We start from the raw sequence: 22326 nt of genomic DNA, 5'->3' as shown, positions 1-22326 counted from the left end.
TGATTTTTTTCTTTTGGAATAAACCATTATCAATTTTGCAAAGCAAACTAGCAGAGTGTGCGGTGAATTATGACTTTCTTGATTCAGGGACTTGCGTAGCCCATTGCACCAGAACCTCGTTCTTATAAAAGAACCTGAGTGCACACCAATTTACCTCATATTCTACACTATATATGTAGGGTCGGTGGGCCGGGCTGGGGGGTGGTCCCTCTCTTACCGCGCAGAGACGTAACAGAGACACGATGGAGGCAAGTGTCGGGTACAACAGGTCCAAGTTTATTCTCTTGCCGTCCGCCTGACGGCCTCCAAAGTACACTGCACTTCACTTTACTTCACTTATTGGTCCTCCGTTTCCAGGGCCGCTTCACGCACACCGTACTTTACACCGGGGACGTACATATACGCACCGTCCCCTCTTCACTCTTCGACGCTCCTGTCAGATCTGTCACTGTGGCCGCCTTAGGCCCGTAAACCAACAGTACTTTTACTGAACAGTCGTCTCTCTCAATACGGTATGCTTTACCTCAGTGCCTCGTCTATACTGCAGTACTTTCCTGTCAGAACCACCCCCCTGACTTTCTCTCTCCTCAGTCCCCCTGGTTTAGTTTTCCTCACAGTGCACAAACTGTCGTATTCCTCCTGTCACTGGAGCTCCCCCTGGGGACTGGAACCCTCCTGTCAAATTTATATCATTCCCGGTTCGCTGTAACTCCGCCCCCCATGACCAACGGTTTCCTAAGCCCTAAGCTGATGTCAAGTCCTTTGCCACACTCCTCCCTGCCCTCTACTGGTCAAACCAAGGTACTGCACGTCCACTACACTTTCTCAGCTGTTTCCCCACTGTAGTAACTGACACCTGTCAATACTTTGCAAACCTACCTTTCTCTATTCTGACAAGTCTGTCCATCCATCAGGTCACCTTTCCTACACTCCCCCTTCCTTTGTCTATTGTCGTCCTCGACAATCGTAATCCCTGCATTCGTCGTTCTGAAGCTTCACCTACACTCTGTTGTCGGACCAGTTGTTGGGCCAAACCCACTACCCGCGGGGGCCGAACCATACTTGGAGCACCATGCTCTGAGCAGCCTACTGCTACTCACCAGCGCGCACGCCACATGACAACATCTTTCAAATTGGGCTAGGTACACCCATATTCTCTCTATGGCGTGTACCTTCCCCTACTCTCCCCTTCTGTCACCTTCCACTGTCCGGTACGCCATGATCGAGGCCTCACACCTACCAGATCATTGCCGGCATCCACCTTCCTCCTTCAGGGGTGTCCGTGGTGTCGGGGACCTGACCTAGGACGACTGTCTTTCTCACGTCTTCCATCTCTTTTACCTTTCTTTCAGTTACATGTCATGGTCGGCGTCTCGGTCTCCCAGACCTTCTCCACACATAGACCCCTTTCTGATCTCACACTTCCCTTTGGTCCCTCAGACCTTCTCTTACCCGGACCTGTTGCATTTACTTGTGCATATTATACAACAAAACAACTTTACAATATCACAAGTACCCCATTTTTTTTAATATTTTTTTTTTCATTTTCCTTTGCTTTTAAAACCAACATATAACAACATAACATTGCATATCTTCTTTACCCCCCCCTTCCTTGGACATGGACACTCCCTCTCTTCTTCGTATCCCCGCTCTGTCAGGCAAACATATTTACGAATACTCTCCTTTAAAAGGAACATAGACCAAAAGAAAGAAAGAAAAAGGAAATAGAAACAACAGTTAAACCACAACAACAAAAACATTTTTTATTTTTTTTAAACATAACTGTCCATATGACCTGCACAACGGTGCATCGAACTCCCGACAGTCTAACCCACTTTTAGTGGTCAGAAGTGAGGGGCTCCACAGCCGTGGAGTTCCTGGGAAACCGAGGATGTCCACACAAGTCCTCTTTACGGGGGTTCACATCCTTCGGGCTCTGCAAGTACGGCCACCGCATAATAACCGCGGGGATAGTACTCTTTGTAGTACGGCACTAAGTCTCCTTCTTTCAAAGCCCGACCGTGACGAATGGAAGTCACATTTGTATAAACTTTCTGGCCAGTCTCATCTCGAATAAAGCTGTATCCTTTGGTGATGTTGGTATACACCAGCCGTCCCATAAGTCTCTTAGCCGCCATACCTGCCTCTCCCTTTTCATGGAGCAGGTTCCATATCTCCTGCTCCCTGGCCTTCTTTTTCTTAATAACCTCCGCGACCCAGACGGAGGGTAAAGCGCAGGCTCTGGAGACCGGTGGGCGGGGCTCCGCCGAAGAAGAGAGCGGAGCAGAGGCGGTCGATGTCAACGGCCCAGCAGCCGCTGGGGCCTGGTGGTGGATGGGAGCAGCCGTGTTCCCAGAAGATTGGGCCACAAGGCTTGCCAAACAGGCCGCAGCCGGTTCCAGCGCCGGCACAGCAGCCGCGGCCGCAGGGTAAGCCGCACCTGAATTTTCATCCGGGGCAGCGGCCGCCTTTGAAGATGCGGTTGCTAGCGGCAGAGGGGATGCAACAGTGTCTTCTACGGTCAGACTCCGCACCGGCGCCACCGGGCGTGGTGCCACCGGGTAGAGTGGTTCAGGACCAGGAGCGGAGGCCCTGCTCAGTTCTATATGGTAGGGCCCTCCTTGGCCGGGCTCTCAGGGACATAGGATGCCGCGTGCTGCGGCTGAATGGTGGGGGCCGCTTGCGGAGCCACTGTCGGGGCCGGGGGAACTCTCACCTTCCCTGGCGCCGTGGCCTCTGTCACGTCATCGCGCGGCTCTTCCCGCAGTCCCTGCTCTTCACCCCACCTCCAGGCTAAGGGGCTCCACAGGGAGGCTCTCCGCTGGTAACTTCGGCGGCCGTTCCCGCTGGTTCTGCACAGGCTCCGCTTCTCCAATCAACAACCAGCTGCCTGCCCGTAGCTCTGAGGGGGCGCTCTCTGGCGAAGCTCGAACTCCCGCCGCCATCGCCACTCCAGGCGCCCGATGCCTCGACACCCACAGCGTCTCATACCGTCCGTTGGGCAACAGTCGAATGGCGCCAAGCAGCCGCAGCCAAGCTTTTCCTCTGTGCCACTCCCTTTGCTGGGTGGGGTGATGGCAGGCCTCTCCACCCATCTGCCAGGGTCCAGTATATGGGAGCGTCGGCCTCCAGGTACATACCGCTTCCCCCTGGGGTACGTTGGAGGGGGTCCCAGTCCATTCAGAACTGCAAACACCTGGACCTCTCCTCTGCGCTGAAGCAACACGGCCATATTGCACAGCACCTGTTACCGCCCCGGATCCTCTGCTGGCAATGCAGATCCGCCACAATGTTCCCAATTTGTACTCCACAGGTGCTTAATTTGCAATCCACAGGTGTTTGTAATCCAAGCAGTGTAGTCCAAGTCTTTCTCCATTCTTTAGGGCAGGCCTGCCGCAGAAGATGATGTATTAGCGGCGGCGATCCTGCCGACTACGCCAAGTGTAGGGTCAGTGGGCCGGACTGGGGGGTGGTCCCTCTCTTACCACGCAGAGACGTAACAGAGACACGATGGAGGCAAGTGTCGAGTACAACAGGTCCAAGTTTATTCTCTTGCCGTCCGCCTGACAGCCTCTGAAGTACACCGCACTTCACTTTACTTCACTTCACTTATCGGCCCTCCGTTTCCAGGGCCGCTTCACGCACACCGTACTTTACACCGGGGACGTACATATACGCACCGTCCCCTCTTCACTCTTCGACGCTCCTGTCAGATCCGTCACTGTGGCCGCCTTAGGCCCGTAAACCAACAGCACTTTTACTGATCAGTCGTCTGTCTCAATACGGTATGCTTTACCTCGGTGCCTCATCTATACTGCGGTACTTTTGTGTCAGGACCACCCCCCTGACTTTTTCTCTCTCCTCAGTCCCCCTGGTTTAGTTTTCCTCACAGTGCACAAACTGTCGTAGTCCTCCTGTCACTGGAGCTCCCCCTGGGGACTGGAACTTTCTGGAACCCTCCTGTCAAATTTATATCATTCCCGGTTCCCTGTAACTCCGCCCCCAAGACCAATGGTTTCCTAAGCCCTAAGATGATGTCAAGTCCTTTGCTCACACTCCTCCCTGCCCTCTACTGGTCAACCCAAGGTACTGCACGTCCACTACACTTTCTCAGCTGTTTCCCCACTGTAGTAACTGACACCTGTCAATACTGTGCAAACCTTCCTTTCTCTATTCTGACAAGTCTGTCCGTCCGTCAGGTCACCTTCCCTACATATACACACACAACTCTACACTATATTATGTTGCATACATCACATAGGAGACACACATATATATCATATAGGAGACACCGCAACTGCTGCTGAATATATATATCACATTGAGACTACTCTATATACATTATATAGGTGATACTGCAACTGCTGTGTATAGTCGGAGTATCACTTATATAATGTATATATAGAAGTGTATCTGTATAATGTATATAGATTGGTGCACTTACATTATATACAGTGGGGCAAAAAAGTATTTAGTCAGTCAGCAATAGTGCAAGTTCCACCACTTAAAAAGATGAGAGGCGTCTGTAATTTACATCATAGGTAGACCTCAACTATGGGAGACAAACTGAGAAAAAAAAATCCAGAAAATCTCATTGTCTGTTTTTTTTTCATTTTATTTGCATATTATGGTGGAAAATAAGTATTTGGTCAGAAACAAGCAATCAAAATTTCTGGCTCTCACAGACCTGTAACTTCTTCTTTAAGAGTCTCCTCTTTCCTCCACTCATTACCTGTAGTAATGGCACCTGTTTAAACTTGTTATCAGTATAAAAAGACACCTGTGCACACCCTCAAACAGTCTGACTCCAAACTCCACTATGGTGAAGACCAAAGAGCTGTCAAAGGACACCAGAAACAAAATTGTAGCCCTGCACCAGGCTGGGAAGACTGAATCTGCAATAGCCAACCAGCTTGGAGTGAAGAAATCAACTGTGGGAGCAATAATTAGAAAATGGAAGACATACAAGACCACTGATAATCTCCCTCGATCTGGTGCTCCACGCAAAATCCCACCCCGTGGTGTCAGAATGATCACAAGAACGGTGAGCAAAAATCCCAGAACCACGCGGGGGGACCTAGTGAATGAACAGAGAGCTGGGACCAATGTAACAAGGCCTACCATAAGTAACACACTACGCCACCATGGACTCAGATCCTGCAGTGCCAGACGTGTCCCACTGCTTAAGCCTGTACATGTCCGGGCCCGTCTGAAGTTTGCTAGAGAGCATTTGGATGATCCAGAGGAGTTTTGGGAGAATGTCCTATGGTCTGATGAAACCAAACTGGAACTGTTTGGTAGAAACACAACTTGTCGTGTTTGGAGGAAAAAGAATACTGAGTTGCATCCATCAAACACCATACCTACTGTAAAGCATGGTGGTGGAAACATCATGCTTTGGGGCTGTTTCTCTGCAAAGGGGCCAGGACGACTGATCCGGGTACATGAAAGAATGAATGAGGCCATGTATCGTGAGATTTTGAGTGCAAACCTCCTTCCATCAGCAAGGGCATTGAAGATGAAACGTGGCTGGGTCTTTCAACATGACAATGATCCAAAGCACACCGCCAGGGCAACGAAGGAGTGGCTTCGTAAGAAGCATTTCAAGGTCCTGGAGTGGCCTAGCCAGTCTCCAGATCTCAACCCTATAGAAAACCTTTGGAGGGAGTTGAAAGTCCGTGTTGCCAAGCGAAAAGCCAAAAACATCACTGCTCTAGAGGAGATCTGCATGGAGGAATGGGCCAACATACCAACAACAGTGTGTGGCAACCTTGTGAAGACTTATAGAAAACGTTTGACCTCTGTCATTGCCAACAAAGGATATATCACAAAGTATTGAGATGAAATTTTGTTTCTGACCAAATACTTATTTTCCACCATAATATGCAAATAAAATGAAAAAAAAACAGACAATGTGATTTTCTGGATTTTTTTTTCTCAGTTTGTCTCCCATAGTTGAGGTCTACCTATGATGTAAATTACAGACGCCTCTCATCTTTTTAAGTGGTGGAACTTGCACTATTGCTGACTGACTAAATACTTTTTTGCCCCACTGTAGGTGATACTGTCACTGCTGTATACTGTATATGTTATGTAGGTGACACTGCAATTATACACAGCAGTCTATATATTACAGCAACTGCGTGCATAACTGCAGTATCACCTATAAAATGTATGTACAGCAATATCACTAACAATGCATATAGAGCAGTCTCTATACATCATATAGGTGATACTGCAACTGTGATATATAGAATATATAGGTGATACTGCAATTATACACAGCAGTTGCTGTAATATAGACTACTGTGAATAATCACAGTATCACCTACATAACATATACAGTATGCAGTCCTAGCAGTATGACATATACTACCGTTCAAAACTTTAGGATCACTTAGAACTCTCCTTATTTTTTAAAGAAAATAAGTTTTTTTACAATGATGCTAACATTATATGATTCAGAAATACACTCTATACATTGTTAATGTGGTACATGACTATTCTAGCTGCAAACATCTCCTGTTGTCCCACTGCACTCTGATCCCCACTCTCCTGTCATCTGGCTCTAATGTTGTCCCGCTTTGATCACAGCTCCCCTGTAGACCCACTCTGATCCCCTCTCCCCTCTTGTCCACTCTGATCTCTACTCTCCTGTTGTCCCGCTACGCTCTGATCCCAGCTCTCCAGTTGTCCTACTTTGATCCCTGGACCCCTGTCATCCCGCTCTGATCACCACTCTTGCTGTTGTCCCATCCCACTCTGATCCTGCTCTCCTGTCGAACAGCTCTCATCCCCACGATCCAGTTGTCCCACTCTGATGCCCGATCTCCGGTCGTCCTGCTCAGATCCCTGCTATCCTGTCGAACAGATATGATCCCCACTATCCAGTTGTCCCACTCTAATCCCCGTTCTCCTGTCGTCCTGCTCTGATCCCCACTTTCCTGTCATTCTGCACTGATCCCTGCTCTCCTGTCGAACAAATTTGATCCTCACTATCCAGTTGTCCAGCTCTGATTCCCACTCTCCTGTTGTTCCTCGCTGATCCCCACACTCCTGATGTCCCGCTCTGATCCCTGCTCTCCTGTTGTTCCTCTCTGATCCCCGCTGTTGCCCCACTCTTCTGTCATCCTGCTCTGATCTCCACTCTTCTGTCATCCCACTCTAATCCCTACTCTCCTGTTGTTCCGCTCCACTCTGATTCCCGATCTCTTGTCATCCCGCTCTGATTCCCACTCTCCTGTCATCCCACAGTGTTTCCCGCTCTCCTGTCATTCCGCTCTGATTCCCAATCTCCTGTCATCCCGCTCTGATTTCCCACTCTCCTGTCATCCCGCTGATTTCCCGCTCTCCTGTCATCCCGCTCTGATCCCCGCTCTCCTGTTTTCCTTCTCTCTTGACATCCTGCTCTGATCCCCGCTCTCCAGACATCCTGCTCTGATCCCCGCTCTCCAGGTCGTCCCGCTCTGATTCCTGCTCTCTGGACGTCCCACTCTGATCTCAGCTCTCCTGAAGTCCTGCTCTGATTCCTGCTCTCCTGACATCTAATCACTGCTTTCATGTTGTCCCGCTATGACCCTTGCTCTCCTGATGTCCAGCCCTGATACCTGCTTTCTATGGATGTCCCGCTCTGATACCTGCCCTCCTGACGTTTAATTGCTGCTCTCATGTCTTCCCGCTCTGATCCCCACTCTTCCTGCTCGGATACCCACTCTCCTGTCACACCTCATTGATCCTCGCTCTGCTGTCGTCCCGCTCTGATCACTGCTCTGCTGTTGTCCTGCTCAGATTGCCTGCTCTCCTGTTGACCCACTCTGATTCCAGCTCTCCTGTCGTCCTGCTCTGATGCCAGCTTTCCAGTCATTCCGGTCTGATCCCCATTCTCCTGTCATCTGGCTCTGGTACCCGCTCTCCTGTTGGTGTGAATTCAGCCTTGTTCCCTGCTGGGACCTGTGCTGGACTCTGTTCCATATGCCACAGCTCATGTCAGTCTTTTCAGTATTTCTAATCCCCTGTTATACCAGTATCTTTTGTTTTGTGTCCAGTTCACACAAGAGTTCTGATTTAGTGAGGGAGAGGTCGCGTGTCCTCAGTATTTTTGCATATCAGAAGTGTTGTATTTTTCTTAGGGTTTTTGCGTGATTGCAGACAGTATCCTTTCCTGTCTGGTTCTATCTAGACAGTTTGGGCCCCATCATTTGCTTACTTTATTTTCTTCCTGTGTTTTGTGCCTCATCTTGTCTCACCGGCAATATATGTTCGGGGGCTATCTTCCTTTGGGATTTTACTCCGGGGCAGTTTAGCTTTCCCTTTCCTCTCTTTAGGCTTAGTTAATTCTTTGGCTCTGCGGAGGCGTCTAGGGCATCATAGGTACGTCCCATGGCTAATTCTAGTTGTGTTGTCAGTTTAGGGGTCTGCAATCCGCTAAGCTCCCACCAACCTCTCTGGTTATCTGGTTTCCTAGCCTATTCCCCTGCTATCCTCCTCGGTTACCTAATCATAACATCCACCCTTCAGTCGTCCTGCTCGGTAGCCCACTCTCCTGTCACTCCTCACTGATCCCCGATCTCCTGTTGTCCTGCTCTGATGCTAGCTCTCCAGTCATTCCGCTCTGATCCCCATTCTCCTGTCATCTGGCTCTGGTCCCCACTCTCCTGTTGTCTCTCTGATCCCAGCTCTCCTGTTGCCCCGCTCTGATCCCAGCTCTCCTGTCATCCCGCTCTGATCCCAGCTCTCCTGTCATCCAGCTCTGAACCCCGGTTTCCTGTCATCCAGCTCTGAACCCCGGTTTCCTATCTTCCCGCTCTGATTCCAGCTCTCCTGTCATCCCGCTCTGAACCCTGGTCTCCTGTCATCCTGCTCTGATCCCCCTCTCTCCTGTCATCCTGCTCCGCTCTGATCCTCATTCTCCAGTCTTCCTGCTGTGATCCCCGCTCTCTTGTCGTCCCAAACTGATCCCTTTGCTACAATCGTCTATCAATAATTACCACGTGGCCCTACCTGGGACATGACTATGTCGTACATCAGGATGCTTAACAAAATATCCTCACCCAAGTATTGCCTGCATCTTTAACCTGTTCTGTAGTCGGATATGCAGTACAAGACGCAAATATTTTCCATGCTGCACCTCCAGGGGTGCTCCTCAGAGGTCTAGCGAATGATAATAAGGGGTTTGTCTGGTTCATCATTTTGCATCACTACATCCTGAGAGCCTTAATGGATTACTTTTTCCATGGGAAGAGCTGTAGGAGGGCTTGTTTTTTTTGCAGGATGAGATTTAAATTTTATTTACAGTATGATGTGATGCATGTAATGTATTAAAATAACATTTTATACATTTTTGGCGAAGGGATTAGAAAAACCCCATTGTTATATAGATTATGTGTATGATGTTTGTTACGCACACAGGTGGCACATGTGGTTTGTGCACCCACTGTGCCGTGGACCTGGCTTGCCTAGGAGGGGCGTAGCTAAATGGATACCTTGTGTTCACTGGAGCTCCTGATGGTGGAGTCAGGCTTGAGCTGCAGGCAGCTGCCAGGTACCACTCCTAGGCAGTCCCTGGTACTGGAACTGCTGACATCAGGGGTCAGGTACTCAGACAAGGATACGGACTTGGGCTCTATTCAGACTACTAGGTTAAGGATCCTCGCATAGAACGGTTACTGAGTCTCAGATAGGGCTGACTTGGAGACTGATAGGACAGTCTGGATACACGGAATACCCAGATAAGCACACGTTCAGACACAGGTCTTGGATATTGGTTCAGGTACCGCTGGAGCAGCTTCAGGGTTCAGTTACCGACGGTGCTGCTTCAGATTTCAGGGACCGCTGTTGCAACTTCAGGGTTCGGGCACTGGCCATGCAAGGATCAGGGACTACATGTAGAGGACACTGGCCACACAAGGACCAGGAGACCTAACAACTCACTAGGAGAACACCTCACTCACTAATGACTTAATGTTGCTTCGACACCTCCCTATCGGTGCCCTTTATACAAGATGTCTCCCAGCTATTAGCTGGGAGCCATCTTGCAGGTGCACACTAGCCCTTTAAGAACGCTAGGTGTACTACTGAGAACACAAGACAACCAAGAAGCAGGGAGAACGCTGAGTGACACGCCGCGACGTGTCTACATGGAGTGGGATGGGGAGCCATGCGGGGTCGCCGGCAGCGCCGTTACAATGTTGAAGTACCAAAGACACGATAACTTTATTCTGCATACAAATATGATTACGACAATATCAAAATTTTAATATTTTTTAAACAGTTTTTACAGATTTACATAAATACATGTTCTTAAAAAAAAAACACGTTTTTATGAAGCCAGATTCTGAGAGACAGAGCGTTTTTAATTTGTGAAGATTTATTTTTCGTAGGATGCGTTATTGTTCACATTTGTACATAAGACTTTGCCGTTTTTTCCCCTTTGGGTATCGGCTAGACAAAAGCAGGAGTTCCCCATGTGGCATATTTTGTAGGCGATTACTGTGATGCTACATTAATATACTCTTAATATAAACCTTTATTTTTAGAAGAACCCCATGTTTTAGGTCAGCACATGCCGCGTGAAAAGCCACCACATTTCCATCAAATCTGGAGCTCCGGAATCTAAAGTAAACTTTTTTAAATGTAGCAATAAATACAAGAAATGTTTGTGTAGAAATCTTCTTTCAATAAATTATTGTGACGTTAATTTTTTAGTTTTCCTGTTCAATTTTTTTTCTTTACATCGTCAAATTATTTCCATGAAGATCAAATGTCAAAATGTGGTAAAAAACTAAAAAATATAATCCATGGGGTGTCCTTAATTTTCCACTATAGTGTGGGGTAATTTATGGGTCATGGTGAAAATTCATGGTTCACCGCTTAGAAAGAAAACATGTTTTCTTTGTTGCATCCACAAAACAGTTTTCTCCATGGATTCTGGGCACAGATGACGTATGTAAGTATAATTCGAGTGTCTGGCAGATCCAGGAAATTTTAACCCCCAAAATAAACCCTCTTAGGCTAGCATAGATAATATATATGTGCTGCACTGACCAACAGACTTACGTTGAGCCGTATACACACACTAGTTTTAAAAACGGGTCTATGTCTTGGGTCTGTGAGACTCCGAGCTCATCTTATTCTCATCTGATCTGCGAATCAGACTTGGCTATTTTTTTTGGCGGTCCGTAAGACACAGATAAACAAGGAAGACATGCTTTGTACTTCTGAGTTCCATTCTAGTTTCATCCGTTTTTAACTGACACATTGAGGCTGTGTGCCCACGTTGCGTTTTTTAAGCGTTTCCGCTGCGATTTTAAATGCGTGATTCTGCCGCGGAAACGCTTAAGAAAAGGATTCCATGCAATCCTAATTGATTCCGCACGTGTTGTGCTAATGGTGCGTTTTTTACCGCTGCGGAATCGCTTCGCGGTAAAAAACGCAGCATGTTCATTAATTTTGCGGAATCTGGCTTAAGTATTCAAACATTTCCTATAATCTGAACATTAACACGGCTTCTTTCCAGTGTGAATTTTCTGATGTTTAGCAAGATCTGATTGATGTGTAAAACATTTGTCACATTCTGAACATGAATACGGCTTCTCCCCTGTGTGAATTCTCTCATGTTTAAGAATATATGATTTATCTGTAAAGCATTTCCCACATTCCGAACATGAATACGGCTTCTCTCCTGTGTGCATTTTCTGATGTTTAATAACGTCTGATTGGTTTTTAAAACATTTTTCACATTCTGAACATGAATACGGTTTCTCCCCTGTGTGAATTCTCTCATGTTTCACAAGATATGATTTATCTGTAAAGCACTTCCCACAATCTGAACATGTATATGGTTTCTCCCCTGTGTGAATTCTGAGATGTTTAACGAGATCTGATTGATGTGTAAAACATTTTCCACATTCTGAACAAGAATATGGCTTCTCTCCTGTGTGACTTCTCTCATGTCTAACCAGACTTGATTTATCTGTGAAGCACTTCCCACATTGTGAACATGAAAATGGTTTCTCCCCTGTGTGACCTCTTTCATGTCTAACAAAACTTGATTTATCTGTAAAGCCCTTCCCACATAGTAAACATGAAAATGGCCTCTCTCCTGTGTGATTTCGATGATGATCTCTTAGTTTGGCTTTAGTGAGAAAACACTTCCCACACTCTAAACATGAAAATGGCTTCTCACCCGTGTGACTTTTCAAATGTTTAACAAGACTTGATTTATCTGTAAAACATTTCCCACATTCTGAACATGAATACGGCTTCTCTCCTGTGTGACTTCTCTGATGTTTAATAAGATCTGATCTATGTGCAAAACATTTCCCACACACTGAACAAGAATACGGTTTCTCTCCTGTGTGAACTCTCTCATGTCTAACAAGGCTGGATTTACTTGTAAAGCCCCTCCCACATTCTGTACATGAATACGGCTTCTCTCCTGTGTGACTTCTCTCATGTATAACAAGATTTGCTTTATCTGTAAACCACTTCCCACAGTCTGAGCAGGAGTATGGCTTCTTCCAAGTGTGAAATTTTTTGTGTGTAAAAAGACCAGAGCTTTTAGTAAACTGTTTGCCACATTCACCACATTGAAACTTTTTCCCTTCTTTTAGACCCGTACTTGTGGTAACAATCTGAAATTGGGCAGGAGAAAGTTCCTTGTGATTCGGTGGATTGTATAATAGATTTGGATTGTAAAGTCCTGAATTTACGTTAAGGGTAATGAGGTTTTCATCTGTAGGGCGCTGCTTGATATCTTCATTGCCTACTTTATAATTTAGTAAAAACTTGAATCTTCCTTCAGGATTCTGACTGTGATTTTCTGTTATGAGAAAAACAGAAATTTTCATGTCAAATCACAAATTAATCATTCACAGCATTTCTATTAGGCTGTTAGAAAATAAGTGCAGTTTTGGGCTCAGCGTTCTGAGTCAAAGTCGTAAATTCACCCTTCAGTAAGAAGTATAAGCTATTCCTTTAACATCTACTTGTGGCTTTGGCTCAACAAACTTCCATTACAAGTGCGAACAAACCTGCCGTAACAATGCAGTTCTTGCCTCATTACTTTTTTTTAATTTAAATAATAGAGTGGGGAAAATAAGTATTTTATACACGGCCGATTTTGCAGTTTTCCCACCTACAAAGAATGAAAAGGTGTGTAATTTTTTTCCTAGGTACACTTCACCTGTGAGAGACAGAATCTAAAAATAAAATCGAGAAAATCACATTGTAGGATTTTTACATCATTAAATTGCATTTTATTGCATGAAGTATTTTATCATCGAACAACCAGCAAGAATTCTGGCTCTCAGACCTGTTAATCTTTCTTTAAAAAGCCCTCCTATTCTGCACTCATTATCTGTGTTACTTGCACCTGTCCACACATTCAATGATATTCCAACCTGTCCACCATGGCCAAGACCAAAGAGCTGTCTAAGGACACCAGGGACAAAATCGTGGACCTGCACAAGGCTGGGATGGGCTAGAGTACAATAGCCAAGCAGCTTGCTGAGAAGGCAACAACTGTTGGCACAATTATTAGAAAATGGAAGAGACATGAGACGACTGTCAATCTTCTTCGGTCTGAGGCTCCATGCAAGAACTTGGGGTAAGGATGATTTGGAGAGAGGTCAGGAATCAGCCCAGAACTACATGGTAGGATCTTGTCAATGACCTGAAGTGAGCTGGGACCACAGTCTCAAACATTACATTTAGTAACACAATACACTGTTATGAATGAGCCACCGAAGGAGGAAAAAACAAAAATACAAGCTAAGTCCAGAAAACCGGAGAGGTTGGTAGCTATTGGATTGCAGACCCCTGATCCTATCCACAACAACTAACAGTAGCCGTGGGGGGTTCCTACGATGCCCTAGACCCCTCGATCACAGCCGGAGAACTAAATACACCTAAAGAAAGAAAGGGGAACTCTAAACTGCCCCCAGAGCAGACCCCAAAGCAATAGGCAGCCCCCAACATATAATGACGGTGAAGCAAGATGAAAACACCAACACAGATAGAAAGATAGGCTGAGCAAACGATGGGGCCCAAGCTAACTAAAAAGGACAGGATAGAAAAGCTGCTGTCTGCAATCCGTAAAAAACCCTACCAAAAAATGTCCCAACTGTCTGATAGGAAAAACAGGCTCTGAAATCGCTAGGACTTGAAAAAGACTATATCAGCACTCAGGTAAATTCTGAAGACAGAGCAAAGAGACAAACTGATCAGAGACAAAAATGGAACTCAGCACACCCCCGACCGGGGATGGCTGAACTCCAAAAAACAAGGAAAACAAAACAAAACTAATAAGTTCAAAAGCAGAGCAAAAACTTATCTTTGGGAAGCAGGAATCAGACTGGTCTCCAAGAATCCAGCAGAGAAATCACCAGCGACTCAGAAGGGTGTCGGCTGCCTTATATGCAGTCAGAATTTCCTGTTACCCAGTCATCATCTACCAGATCAGGTGTTTGGTAATCAGCCTCACTACCTTCCTTCACCAGAAGAGGGAGTTCATCAGACATCGACGGTGAAGGGGAAAATGAACTCACAACAGTACCTCCCCCTTGAGGAGGGGTCACCAAACCCTCATCCACGCCACCAGGGCGATCAGGATGGGCCCGATGAAAGGCACGAACCAATCTTTCGGCATGAATATCGGATGCAGGGACCCAAGAATTATCCTCCTGGCCATAACCCTTCCATTTAACCAAATTCTGGAGTCTCCGTCTAGCCAGGCGAGAATCCAGTATCTTCTCAACCTCATATTCCACATTACCTTCAACCAATACCGGGTCAGGAGGTGCCACCACAGGAACTACTGGCTCAACAAACCTTTAACAGAGACTTATGAAACACGTTATGGAAATTAAATATAACAGGAAGAGCCAATCGAAAAGAGACTGGATTAAGAATCGCCAAAATCTTGTAAGGTCCAATAAATCTAGGTTTAAACTTTGGAGAAGACACCTTCATAGCGATATTCTTTGATGACAACCAAACCTTATCACCCACCTTAAACTGGGGACCAATGGTCCTATGCCGGTTGGAAAACCGCTGGGCCTTTTCCTGGGAGAGAGACAACTTATCCACCACTTGGTCCCAGATCTGGTGCATTCTCTCCACCACAGTGTCAACACCTGGACAGGCAGAAGGCTCCACCTGCCCTGAAGAGAATCGAGGATGAAACCCAAAGTTACAAAAAAAAGGTGACATCAAAGTGGCAGAAGTAGCTCTATTAATTAAAGCAAATTCGGCCAAGGGCAAAAATGAAACCCAATCATCCTGATCAGCAGAAATAAAACATCTCAAATACGACTCCAAAGTCTGGTTTGTTCTCTCCGTCTGCCCATTGGTCTGAGGGTGAAACGCAGAGGAGGACAACTGAATTCCCAGCTTGGAACAGAAAGTCCTCCAAAATCTAGACACAAACTGAACTCCTCTGTCAGATACAATGTTCTCAGGAATCCCGTGCAAGCGAACCACCTGTTGCAAAAACAAGGGCACCAACTCAGAGGAAGATGGCAACTTAGGGAGTGGTACAAGATGGACCATCTTAGAGAATCTATCACAAATCACCCAAATAACAGTCATTCTCTGAGAGACAGGCATATCAGAGATAAAATCCATTGAAATATGGGTCCATGGCCTCCTGGGCACCGGCAAAGGCATCAACAACCCACTAGAGCGAGAACAAGGTTTAGACCGAGAGCAAGTCCCACAGGACTGCACAAAATTCCTGACATCACGAGACAAGGCGGGCCACCAAAAAGACCGACTCACCAAATCTCTAGTAGCAAAAATACCTGGATGACCAGCCAAAGCAGAGCAATGAACTTCAGACATCACTCTCTTCCTCCACTGGTCAGGAACATACAATTTTCCAATGGGACAACGCTCAGGTTTGTCCTCCTGAAACGCTTCCAGAGCACGTCTCAAATCGGGCGAGATGGCAGAAAGAACTACCCCCTCACCTAAGATGGTAGCAGGCTTGGTCACAACAGGAGAATCCGCAAAGAAACTCCTAGAAATGGCGTCTGCCTTGACATTCTTAGTGCCCGGAAGAAAAGAGATCACAAAATCAAAACGTGTGAAAAACAAGGCCCACCTAGCCGGTCTAGGATTCAAGCGTTTGGCCGACTCCAGGTAAATCAAATTCTTGTGGTCAGTAAGAACCACGACTTGATGTTTAGCTCCCTCCAACCAATGTCTCCACTCCTCAAATGCCCATTTCATGGCTAACAGTTCCCGATTCCCCACATCATAGTTACGTTCGGATGGGGAGAACTTTCGGGAAAAGAAAGCACAGGGATTCATTTTAGATGTTACAGGATCTTTTTGGGACAAAACAGCTCCTGCACCAATCTCAGAAGCGTCCACCTCTACCTGAAACGGGAGTGAGACATCAGGTTGCCGCAAAACCGGAGCAGAAGTGAACCTTCGCTTCAGCTCCTGAAAGGAAGAAACAGCCTCCGGAGACCAATTCAGCACATCAGCACCCTTCTTAGTCAAATCAGTCAATGGTTTGGCAATACCAGAAAAATTAGCTATAAATTTACGATAAAAATTAGCAAAACCCAAAAATTTCTGGAGGGCCTTCAAAGAAGTGGGCTGAACCCAATCATAAATGGCCTGTACCTTAGCCGGGTCCATTTCAATAGTTGACGGAGACAAAATAAATCCCAAAAATGAAATCCTCTGTACACCAAAAAGGCATTTTGATCCCTTGACATACAGAGAATTCTCCCTCAAAATCTGGAACACAGTCCGAACATGTTCCACATGAGAGTCCCAATCCTTGGAAAAGATCAAAATATCATCCAGATAGATGATCAAAAATTTATCCACCAAGTCTCGGAAAATATCATTCATGAAGCACTGGAAGACAGAAGGGGCATTAGTGAGCCCAAAAGGCATCACCAGGTACTCAAAATGTCCCTCCGGAGTATTAAACGCTGTCTTCCATTCATCCCCATGCTTAATGCGAATAAGATTATACGCTCCCTTGAGGTCAAGCTTTGTAAACCAGCAAGCACCTCTAACTCTGGAGAATAGATCCGAAATCAGGGGTAACGGATACTGATATTTAACAGTAATTTTGTTGAGGGAACGATAGTCAATACAAGGCCTTAATGACCCATCTTTCTTAGCCTCGAAAAAAAAACCCAGCACCTAAGGGTGAAGAGGATGGTCTAATATGACCCTTCTCCAACGACTCCTTAATATAAGATCGCATAGCCTCGTGTTCGGGTACAGATAAATTCAAAGGCGACCCTTGGGAAATTTACACCCAGGGCTCAGCTCAATTGCACAGTCATAACTCCTATGAGGAGGCAAAGACGCAGACTCATTCTCACTAAATACATCATAATAATCAGCCAAATAGTCAGGAACATCATGCGACTGGGGAGAGGTGGAGAAAACAGGAGCATCACTAAGGGCACACCGACAACCCCAACTAACCACAGACACAGATTTCCAATCCAAAACTGGATTATGGATTTGCAACCAGGGAAACCCCAGAACGATGGTATCATGCAAATTATGCAACACCAAAAATCTGCAATTTTCTTGATGGTCTGGGGCGACCCGCATTACCACCTGGGTCGAAAACTGAGGTTTATTCTTCACCAAAGGAGTAGCATCAATACCCCTCAAAGGGATAGGCGTCCGCAGAGGTGTCATAGGAAACCCACAACGTTTAGCAAAATCCAAGTCCATCAGGTTCAGAGCTGCTCCCGAATCCACAAAAGCCTTAGCGGAAAATGTGGACAGGGAGCAGATCAGAGTAATTGCCAGAAGAAACTTAGGTTGAACATCACCCACAGCAAATGTGTGTGCAAAACGTTTCTCTCGTTTAGGGCAGACAGAAATAATATGCGAGGCATCACCACAGAAGAAACACAGCTTATTACGCCTTCTGAACTCCTGACGTTGCGCCCTAGACAAAACTCTATCACATTGCATAGGTTCAGACATTTGTTCAACAGTTGGCAACACCTCTCGTGCGGTTTTGCGTTCACGCAAACGCCGATTAACCTGAATGGCTAGTGACATAGAATCGTCAAGACCAGAGGGAACAGGAAATGCCACCATAGTATCTTTTACGGTTTCTGACAAACCCTTCCGAAAGAGAGCTGCCAAGGCACCATCATTCCAGGTAGTAAGGACCGCCCACTTTTGGAATTTTTGACAGTACAACTCTGCAGAATCCCGACCCTGGCTCAATGCCAACAGGGCCTTTTCAGCCTGATCAATAGCATTAGGTTCATCATACAACAACCCCAAGGCCTGAAAAAATGCATTCACATCAGTCAGAATAGGACCATCAGGTTTCAAAGAAAACGCCCAATCCTGGGGATCGCCGCGCAGCAAAGAGATGACAATTTTAACCTGCTGCGCGGAGCTCCCTGATGAGTTAGGCTTCAAGGCAAAAAATAATTTACAATTATTCTTAAAATTCAAAAATTTAGATCGATCCCCAAAAAACACATCAGGAGTAGGGATCCTTGGTTCAGCAGCATGTGAATGAGCAAGATAGGCGGAAATTCCTCGCACTTCAGCAGTGAGCTGCTCCACATGATCAGACAATTGCTTAATCTCCATTGAGAAAAAATTCCTCCTACGGCCTCAGAGAAATAGAGGAAAAAATATACACAAAAAAAAAATATTCTGACTTTTTTTTTTTTTTTTACAATTCTTTCCTGCTATTGAGTACCCTAGGATCTGCGGTATGACTGGTGATTCTGTTATGAATGAGTCACCGAAGGAGGAAAAAACAAAAATACAAGCTAAGTCCAGAAAACCGGAGGGGTTGGTAGCTATCGGATTGCAGACCCCTGATCCTATCCAAAACAACTAACAGTAGCTGTGGGGGGTTCCTACGATGCCCTAGACCCCTCGATCACAGCCGGAGAACTAAATAGGCCTAAAGAAAGTGGAAATCTAAACTGCCCCAGAGCAGACCCCAAAGCAATAGGCAGCCCCCAACATATAATGACGGTGAAGCAAGATGAAAACACCAACACAGATAGAAAGATAGGCTGAGCAAACGATGGGGCCCAAGCTAACTAAAAAGGACAGGATAGAAAAGCTGCTGTCTGCAATCCGTAAAACACCCTACCAAAAAATGTCCCAACCGTCTGATAGGAAAAACAGGCCCTGAAGTCGCTAGGACTTCAAAAAGACTATATCAGCACTCAGGTAAATTCTGAAGACAGAGCAAAGAGACAAACTGATCAGCGACAAAAATGGAACTCAGCACACTCCCGACCGGGGATGGCTGAACTCCAAAAAAATAAGGAAAACAAAACTAATAAGTTCAAAAGCAGAGCAAAAACGTATCTTTGGGAAGCAGGAATCAGACTGGTCTCCAAGAATCCAGCAGAGAAATCACCAGCGACTCAGAAGGGTGTCGGCTGCCTTATATCCAGTCAGAATTTCCTGTTACCCAGTCATCATCTACCAGATCAGGTGTTTGGTAATCAGCCTCACTACCTTCCTTCACCAAAAGAGGGAGTTCGTCAGACATCGACGGTGAAGGGGAAAATGAACTCACAACAATACACCATCATAGATTAAAATCAATCAGGGCACTTAAGGTTCCCCTGCTTACACCAGCACATGTCCAGGCCCATCTAAAGTTCCCCAATGCCTCCAGAGGAGGCCTGGGAGAGGGTCATGTGAACAAATGAGATCAAAATAGAACTTTTTGGTATCAACCCCACTCGCTATGTTTGAAGAAAAAAGGATGAGTACAATCCCAAGAACACCGTTCCAACCGTGAAGCATGGTGGGGAAAACATCATACTTTAGGGCAGCTTTTCTGCAAAAGGGACAGGATGACTGCATTATATTGAAGGGAGGATGGATGGGGTCATGTATTGTGAGGTTTTGGCCAACAACCTTCTTCCCTCGGTAAGACAACTGAAGATGGGTCATGGCTGGGTCTTCCAGCATGACAATGACATGGAACACACAGCCTAGGAAACCAAGGAGTGGCTCCGTAAGAAGCATTTCAAGGTCCTGGAGTGGCCTAGCCAGTCTCCAGACCTAAACCCAATAGAAAATCTTTGGAGGGAGCTGAAGGTCAATGTTGTTGTGCGACAGCCCCGAAACCTAAAACATCTGGAGAAGATCTGTATGGAGGAGGGGGCCAAAATCCCTGCTACAGTGTGTGCAGACTTGGTAAAGAAGTATAGAAAACATCTCACCTCTGTAATTACAAACAAAGGACTCTGGACCAAATATTACGTTTTGGTTTTTTTTATTAACACAGTATCTATGTTGCATGTGAAGCTGGCCTAATTTACACCAAAACCTGAGTAACTTTGTGCAGTCCTGTCATACAGATTTCCTAACGGCTATCTTTGAATTTTATGATGAGATTTTCCACAAGACTTCCTGTACTTGTAAAAGTTTCTTATGACCGATTTCACCACAAATTTCAATTAAAGACTGGGGGCAACAGAGGAGGGCTCCGGGATCATGGAGAGCTCTGGAATTATCAAGGGCTCCTGAATTACCCATGGCTCTGGAATCATGGAGAGCTCTGGAATCATGGAGAGCTCTGGAATTATCGAGGGCTCCAGAATTACTCAGGGCTCTGGAATCATCAAGGGCTTCCGAATCATTGATGGCTCCAGAATAATCCAGGGCTCCATAATCATGCAGGGCTCCAGAATTACCCAGGGCTCCAGAATTATCGAGGGTTCCGGAATCATCCAGGGCTCCAGAATTATCTTTATTGTACACTGTGTGCAGAATTATTAGGCAAATGAGTATTTTGATCACATGATACTTTTTATACATGTTGTCCTACTCCAAACTGCATAGACTTGAAAGCCAACTGCCAATTATGTAAATCAGGTGATTTGCATCTCTGTAATGAGGAGGGGTGTGGTCTAATGACATCAAAACCCTATATAAGGTGTGCTTAATTATTAGGCAACTTTCCTTTGGCAAAATGGGTCTGAAAAAAGATTTGACGGACTCTGGAAAGTCAAAAATTGTGAGATGTCTTGCAGCAGTCTTGAAATTGCCAAACTTTTGAAGCATGATCACCGAACAATCAAGCGTTTCATGGCAAATATCCAACAGGGTTGCAAGAAGCGTGTTGATAAAAAAAGGCGCAAAATAACTGCCCATGAATTGAGGAAAATCAAGTGTGAAGCTGCCAAGATGCCATTTTCCACCAGTTTTGCCATATTTCAGAGCTGCAATGTTACTGAAGTATCAAAAAGCTCAAGGTGTGCCATACTCAGGGACATGGCCAAGGTAAGGAAGGCTGGAAAACGACCACCTTTCAACAAGAAACATAAGATAAAACGTCAAGACTGGGCCAAGAAATATCTTAAGACTGATTTTTCTAAGGTTTTATGGACTGATGAAATGAGAGTTACTCTTGATTGCCAGATGGATGGGCCCGAGGCTGGATCAGTAAAGCCAGAGAGCTCCACTCCGACTCAAACGCCAGCAAGGTGGAGGTGGGGTACTAGTATGGGCTGGTATCATCAAAGATGAACTTGTGGGACTTTTTCGGGTTGAGGATTGAGTGAAGCTCAACTCCCAGACCTACTGCCAGTTTCTGGAACACACCTTCTTCAAGCAGTGGTACAGGAAAAAGTCTATCGTTCAAGAACATGATTTTCATGCAGGACAATGCTCCATCACATGCATCCAAATACTCCACAGCGTGGCTGCCCAGTAAAGGTCAAAAAACAAATAATGACATGGCCCCCTTGTTCGCCTACTCTGAACCCCATAGAGAACCTGTGGTCCCTCATAAAATGTGAGATCTACAGGGAGGAAAAACAGTACACCTCTTGGAACAGTGTCTGGGAGGCTGTGGTGGCTGCGGCACATTGCAATGTTGATCGTAAACAGATCAAGCAACTGACAGAACCTATGGATGGAAGGCTGTAAGAAAAAGTCTTATTGAGAGCTGGCAGAGCCGGGAAAAAGAGATGTAGACAATCCTCTTATCAAGCTGAGGTCGAAGTTTATTAGGAGATACACCGCAGAACAGGTACAGATAGTCAGTGAAGTTGAAGCATGCAGGCACAAAAGAGGAAGGCAGACGGGCGAAGATTCGCTGAGAAGTCTGGCGGTGAAAAGGCGTTGTGCTAGATCATGGTGTGGCACAACGGCATGATGGCGGTGGAATGGCCCTGAGCAACAGTAACAGGGGCTTCTTATACATAATACATGTCATGATCTCAGTGCGGGTTTGACTCGCACATGTGGAGTTAATGTCTGGAACCAGTGCTGATGACTGGCATTTCTGGGGTTAAAGGTTGTGATCCCAGTGCAAGCTTACCTGCACACCTGGGG

General features: G+C 46.0%; 1 protein-coding gene across 1 annotated transcript in view; it reads right to left on the bottom strand.

Moving 5' to 3' along the window:
- LOC141074950 (uncharacterized) overlaps window positions 1–22326 on the bottom strand; it is a 114428-nt gene that overhangs the window by 61559 nt on the left and 30543 nt on the right. Inside the window, 1 exon segment of the mRNA XM_073562278.1 lies at window positions 11587–12820. Coding sequence (XP_073418379.1) covers window positions 11587–12820 — 1234 coding nt within the window.

The sequence above is a fragment of the Dendrobates tinctorius genome, unplaced genomic scaffold (genome assembly GCF_039654945.1).
Source record: "Dendrobates tinctorius isolate UK_male_01 unplaced genomic scaffold, ASM3965494v1 ptg000342l, whole genome shotgun sequence".
NCBI classification, from domain to species: domain Eukaryota; kingdom Metazoa; phylum Chordata; class Amphibia; order Anura; family Dendrobatidae; genus Dendrobates; species Dendrobates tinctorius.
The sequence above is the reverse complement of the archived record's forward strand: the minus strand, read 5'-3'. Positions and strand labels throughout refer to the sequence as shown.